The sequence below is a fragment of the Agelaius phoeniceus genome, chromosome 33, assembly GCF_051311805.1.
Source record: "Agelaius phoeniceus isolate bAgePho1 chromosome 33, bAgePho1.hap1, whole genome shotgun sequence".
NCBI classification, from domain to species: domain Eukaryota; kingdom Metazoa; phylum Chordata; class Aves; order Passeriformes; family Icteridae; genus Agelaius; species Agelaius phoeniceus.
In genome coordinates, this window is record NC_135297.1 from 2,965,861 (window position 1) to 2,971,814 (window position 5,954).

Sequence of the window (5,954 nt, forward strand, 5' to 3'; positions counted from 1 at the left end):
CCAAAAAAACGAGCAGGTAGGTCAGGCTGCAAAGATAGAGGTGCCAAAGATAGACTTAGATTGGCAACATACGGGGGAGTTGTTCCCAGCTCAATGGGCCCATGATGCCTCAGGCCATCAGGGCAGAGATGCCACCTGTAAGTGGGCACGAGACCGAGGGGTGGATCTAACCATGGACAGTATTTCTCAGGTTATCCATGACTGTGAGACATGTGCTGCCATCAAGCAGGCCCAGCAGGTGAATCCCCTGTGGTACGGTGGGCGGGGGTCCAAGTACAAGTATGGGGAGGCCTGACAGATTGACTCCATCCCACTGCCCCAGACACGCCAGGGCAAGCGCTACATGCTGACCATGGTGGAAGCCACCACGGGATGGCTGGAGACCGACCCTGTGCCTCACATCACTGCCCAGAACACCATCCTGGGCCTGGAAAAGCAAGTCCTGTGGAGACGTGGTGTGGGAGGATCTTCATCCACTCGTCCCGGGTGTCCATGGGGTTGGGTTTCTTACCTACATACGGGCGGTCGTTTGGTGACAGGGGGACTCCCACCAGGCATGTTAAGAGCGGACCGTCTACGCTTCCAATGGCCATGCAAAGATTGTCTTGCTTTCATGGCTTTGCCAAAGTGACCCAGATGTTTTGTTTTGGCTGAGGGACGATCCAGCCGGTGGTCACTTGGATACAGATGAGGGCACTGATAAAGACGATGACAACGATGGCACTGGTACTGCTGTGGGTGGCCGTGGAGGGTGTCACAGAAAGAATCATACTTCTTCTTTCCCACTGGGTAGTTTTCAGTTGTGTATGGTAAAAACACACATTAGTTGACTTATTTTAAGACATTCTTAAATATTTTTAAGTTCCTCCTATAGTTCTTCCCAACTCCTCCCAATCACGCCCTTCTCTTTTTTAAGGGAAGTTTGAGGGAGGGAAAAAGGAGCAGTTTCAAGAGGGGAAAGAGGGAGGGGGTAGGGATAAAGGGTCACTGGTAGAGGGATGGTGGAAAAGGCAGGGGTGTGTCTGCATTTGAGATTGACATGGATGTTATCAGTGGGATGTATCTACGTGCGATGAGTGTCCCTGCCACAATGTTTGGATATATGAATTTCTTTTTTCTTCATCTCCAAGAGAAAGCTGCTTCTGTGGCATGGTGGGAGAGGGAACTGACTTTGTGTTCATTCGAGGGGTCGTCTTCAGATCTGTGATCTACTGATAAATCTTCTGGGAATCCACCGGGGTCCTGTATCTGTAGAAACACAAGCATATCCTCTCCCCCACATAATGAAAGGGTATGGCCCTTCAATAATTTTAGATTCATGATTCTGTCAAGTACTGGAGGTCTTTCTTTGAGGTGTGTGTACATGTTGTTATGAAAGAGCCTTAAAACAGGGGGGTTTGGTTCTTTTTGAGAGCAATTCATGAAATTCATAGCTTAAAGTACTTTGCACAGTCTGTCTTGTATAGAGAGAGCCAGGGGCTATGTACAAATCACAAACGGGACGGGGCTGCTGTGGAACGTGCCTTGAGCTGTTTTATTTTCCAGCATCAGTCTCATTACATGGTTATGACAATGAAAAGATGTACATCCCAAGCAGCAGACCAAGAACTTAATATTACAACTTACTTTAAAAGTTTTTTGACCAATCCCACAAAGCAAAAGCATATTGACAGTAGTTCTATCCAACCACAATAAGCACAGATACCTTTGGTTAAAACAATGCTTGCTTATTTTGAATACAATACCTGCTTGTAAGCCTTAAAACACAATGCACAGAGCTCCATTATTAAGCTTCAAACTTCCTAATATCTTGATAGAAAAACTTTTCTGTAGCTTAGAGAGTTTTTCTAGACAAGCGTTAATACACAGACCATTGTTCTATTTGTCCTTGCTTTTCTACTTTTTCAATAATTTTTCTTCTGACCAATCTCATGGCTACTGCTTAGCTCTAATCATAGTCCTGCTGTCTCTGAGGCCTGCCTTTTGCAGCTTTCCCAAAAACCCTCTGATTTTGTGGATTCCCACACTGAACACAAGTTCAGCTATTTTAAATCAAATGCTCACTGATGTAGATAGTACTAAACATGGCACACTGCAAAATAGAGCTGCTATAGATTTTTTGCTGTTAGCACATGGGCACAGGTGTGAGGATTTTGAAGGAATGTGTTGTATGAATCTCTCTGGCCAGTCTACATCCTTTCACAGGAAACTCAAACAACTACAAGACAACATGAAGAAATTGACTCTGAATGGTTGGGGCTTGGATGAATGGTTTGAGGGATGGGGAAGAACTGGATGGTTGAAAGATACCTTAAAGGGAGCTTTGTTATTACTAGTAGTTATTATTATATTGCTTTGAGCTATTCCATGCATAGTGATATTGGTGACCCACTTGGAAGAAAATACAGTGAAAAGGGTTTGGCTGGTGCAAGAAGAAGGGGGAGTTGTAGCAATGTATCTGAACAACTTAGGCCACACTGTGCTCCAGCCATATTGCTTGTAGTTCTTCTTATCAGAGCCCTCTGGAATTCCCCAAGGTTACTAAGACATAAAGTGTGCTAAATGAAGAAAGAAAATGCTGAGAAACAGAATACCAAGACCACAAGAACTAGATAACAGAGGGCTGTGAGCCACCTGGACTGTAACCAATCACATACCCAGAGAAGGGAGTGCAGAACACAAGGACAAGAGAGAGGCACCAATGAAGAGATGCGTGATCAGTGTATGCAGTAGAGTTAGAATGCATAAATAAGTGCATAATGTAAACAATCAATGGCTTCAGCTTAATAATATTGGTTAGTTGTATGGGAGTCCTGTTTTCCCACCAAGGGTGCCTGGGAAGGAGGGATGGTTCTTTTCCATAAAAAGGAAAGCACTGAGGCAGGAGCAGGAGACAAGTGACCCTTGCAGGCCTGGGGCCTCATGGCCTCCTTGTCCCTGCTCAGCAGCCTGGCAGGGGCCGCCCCATGCTCCTGCCCTTGGCATTGCACATCCCCACATGCCAGTGCCCATCCCGGCAAGAGCCCTGAGCAAGGAGGGAGGGACAGGACCTGCCTGGCCAGGCCCTGGGGCTCAGGCCTTGGCCCTTGGCATTCCTCAAACACATCCAGCTTTGCTCAGCACCAGAGACATCTTGGCCTTGTTTGTCCCCAGCTGTCATCACTGCCTCCAGGATTCTGCTCTAACTGGAACCTGGGGACACTTTCTCAGTTCTGTCCCTCAGTGGAACCCATTAAAACTTCAAGAAACTTCAGAGTTTCAATTTACCTTTGAGTTCCTGAGGAGTATTTTGAAGATACTCTCAGGGACTGAGTCTGATGTAAACAACACCAAATCCCTGAGAGGCTCATTAAAGTCCTTGTGCTGTGTCTGTGCTGCTGAGCTTTAAAGGAACAGCTCTTCCAGGGCCAGCTCCTCTCCCAGCCCAGCAGGGCTGAGGGCTCTGCCTGCAGGCACTGAGGGGACAGGAGCCAGGCAGAGACAGGCTGAAGGCAATCAGGATTGGGAAGACATTGAGCTGAGACTTCACCTGGGGAAAGATCTTCACAGCCCTGTGCATGGTGAGTGTGTGGGTGCAGGGCAATGTCCCCTGTGCTCCTGGAGGGATCTCCTGAAGCCAGCACACCCCAGAGCCTGGGGGATGTGTCAGGAGGACTCTCCCAGTTTCTCTGTGGCACAGGAGGAGGAGGAGGAGGAGGAGGGGGAGGATGTGGTGCAGAGCGGGGCTGCCCTGGGCACCGTCAGAGGGACAGGGCAGGACGGCTCCTGCTGCCAGGGACGGCTGCAGGGGCTGAAGCTGGGGCTGCAGCCAGGGCTGCCCAGGGCTGTCCTGCAGAGCAGCTCCTGCAGCCCTCAGGGCTCTTGGCCAGCCCAGGGCATGTGCCACCTGCCAGGGGCAGCTCTCAGCCTGCCTGGCAGCTCCCCATGGACGCTGCAGGGGAGAAGTTCCAGGTGCAAGGAGCCACCCCCATCAGGGCAGATTCCTCCTGCTCTGGAGATGGTGCTGCATGGCCAGGGCTGCTCTCAGCTTTCTCCTAAAGGGAAGGGAAAGGGGCTGTCAGCTTTGGCTGTGTCCCTGAGCCTCCTGCACTGTCAGCCTGGGCATCAGCAGATGGGCCTCAGATCTCCCTCAGAAAGTGCCTCCTCAGCCTCCTCTCCCTACACACAGCAGCAGCAGCACCTTGGCTTGCAGCATCTCTGTTTGTCTGGCCTGCCCTTAAGGCCCTGGTGCCAGGGAGATGCCCCTGGGCAGTGCCCTGTGCTGGGAGGGGTCTGCAGGGCAGAGCTGAGCCCCCAGGGCTGGGCTGGGCTCTGGCAGCACTTGCAGGGACAAGGCTTGGATAGAGAGAAACAGTTCCCAGCAGGCACAACTGCAGGCAGCACAGAGCCAGGACAACCTTTTGCATCCCTCCATGTTCAGCTGCACTGGGAAAGAGAGAAGGGTTTGGAGAAAATTAGTTTTAAACTGGAGAATTCACAAAGTCCACTTTATTTTTCAAGAAAGTTTTAAGGGTGATCATGCTTAAATAGAGAGAGGGAAAATGAACAAAGGGAACCTATGTGGTTCCAGCAAGTCTGACTGCACTGGGGCACTGGGAGCTCCGTTTTCCCTCTGAACACCGCAGTGCTCAGGCTGAGAGCAATGCTGAAGATGAGGCCGGAACTCAGCAGCACAAAGCCAAACTCAAATTAAGTTAAGGAAAATTCTCTCCCAGGAAGAGAAGTAATTTTGAGGGGATTCCAAATAAAACACATAGGATTGACTCAAAAAATTGGTCCAGTTATTCAAGTCTTCATTCCACAGTTCATGATTCCCAGAGTGAAGAAATGTCCAATCTGGCACTGCCATTTCCTTCCTTGACAGGTGTTAATCCTCTATAAGTAACCATACACGAGGCTGCAAATGTCCAACAGCAGCTGCATCAGCCACTTCCTCCTGCTGGCATTGGCAGACACGCGGCAGCTGCAGCTCCTGCACTTCTGCCTCTTGCTGGGCATCTCCCTGGCTGCCCTCCTGGGCAACGGCCTCATCATCAGCGCTGTAGCCTGCGGCCACCACCTGCACACGCCCATGTTCTTCTTCCTGCTCAACCTGGCCCTCAGCGACCTGGGCTCCATCTGCACCACTGTCCCCAAAGCCATGCACAATTCCCTCTGGGACACCAGCACCATTTCCTACTCAGGATGTGCTGCACAGATGTTCCTGTTTCTCTTCTTCATTTCAGCAGAGTTTTTCCTCCTGACCGTCATGTGCTACGACTGCTACGTGTCCATCTGCAAACCCCTGCACTACGGGACCCTCTTGGGCAGCAGAGCTTGTGCCCACATGGCAGCAGCTGCCTGGGCCAGTGCCTTTCTCAATGCCCTGCTGCACACAGCCAATACATTTTCCCTGCCCCTGTGGCATGGCAATGCCCTGGGTCAGTTCTTCTGTGAGGGGCCCCAGATCCTTAAGCTCTCCTGCTCACACTCCACCTTCAGAAAAATCTGTATTTCTTTGGTTGCTATCTGTTTAGCTTTTGCTTGTTTTGTGTTCATCGTTTTCTCCTATGTGCAGATTTTCAGGGCTGTGCTGAGGATCCCCTCTCAGCAGGGACGGCACAAAGCCTTTTCCACCTGCCTCCCTCACTTGGCCGTGGTCTCCCTGTTCCTCATCACTGCCATGTTTGCCTACCTAAAACCCCCCTCCATCTCCTCCCCATCCCTGGATCTGGCAGTGTCGGTTCTGTACTCGGTGGTGCCTCCAGCCCTGAATCCCCTCATCTACAGCCTGAGGAACCAGGAGCTCCAGGCTGCAGTGTGGAGACTGATGACTGGACAATTTAAGAATCATTAAACTGCTGGGCAGTTTCTGAAAATAATTTGTAATAAAAGTTGTCTTTGATACTTCTTGTTGGTTTCATTTTGGAGCTTCTTTTTCATTGTTTTCCTTTTTTAATATTGTCCCTAAACTA

At 50.0% G+C, this 5,954-nt stretch overlaps 1 protein-coding gene across 1 annotated transcript; it reads left to right on the plus strand.

The window, feature by feature from the left end:
- Positions 1-343: 343 nt before the first annotated feature.
- Positions 344-5,836, plus strand: LOC129131834 (olfactory receptor 14J1-like). The gene is made up of 2 exons (XM_054650826.2): positions 344-435; positions 5,104-5,836. Exons 1-2 carry the CDS (start codon positions 344-346, stop codon positions 5,834-5,836), a joined length of 825 nt encoding a protein of 274 aa, XP_054506801.2.
- Positions 5,837-5,954: the final 118 nt, after the last annotated feature.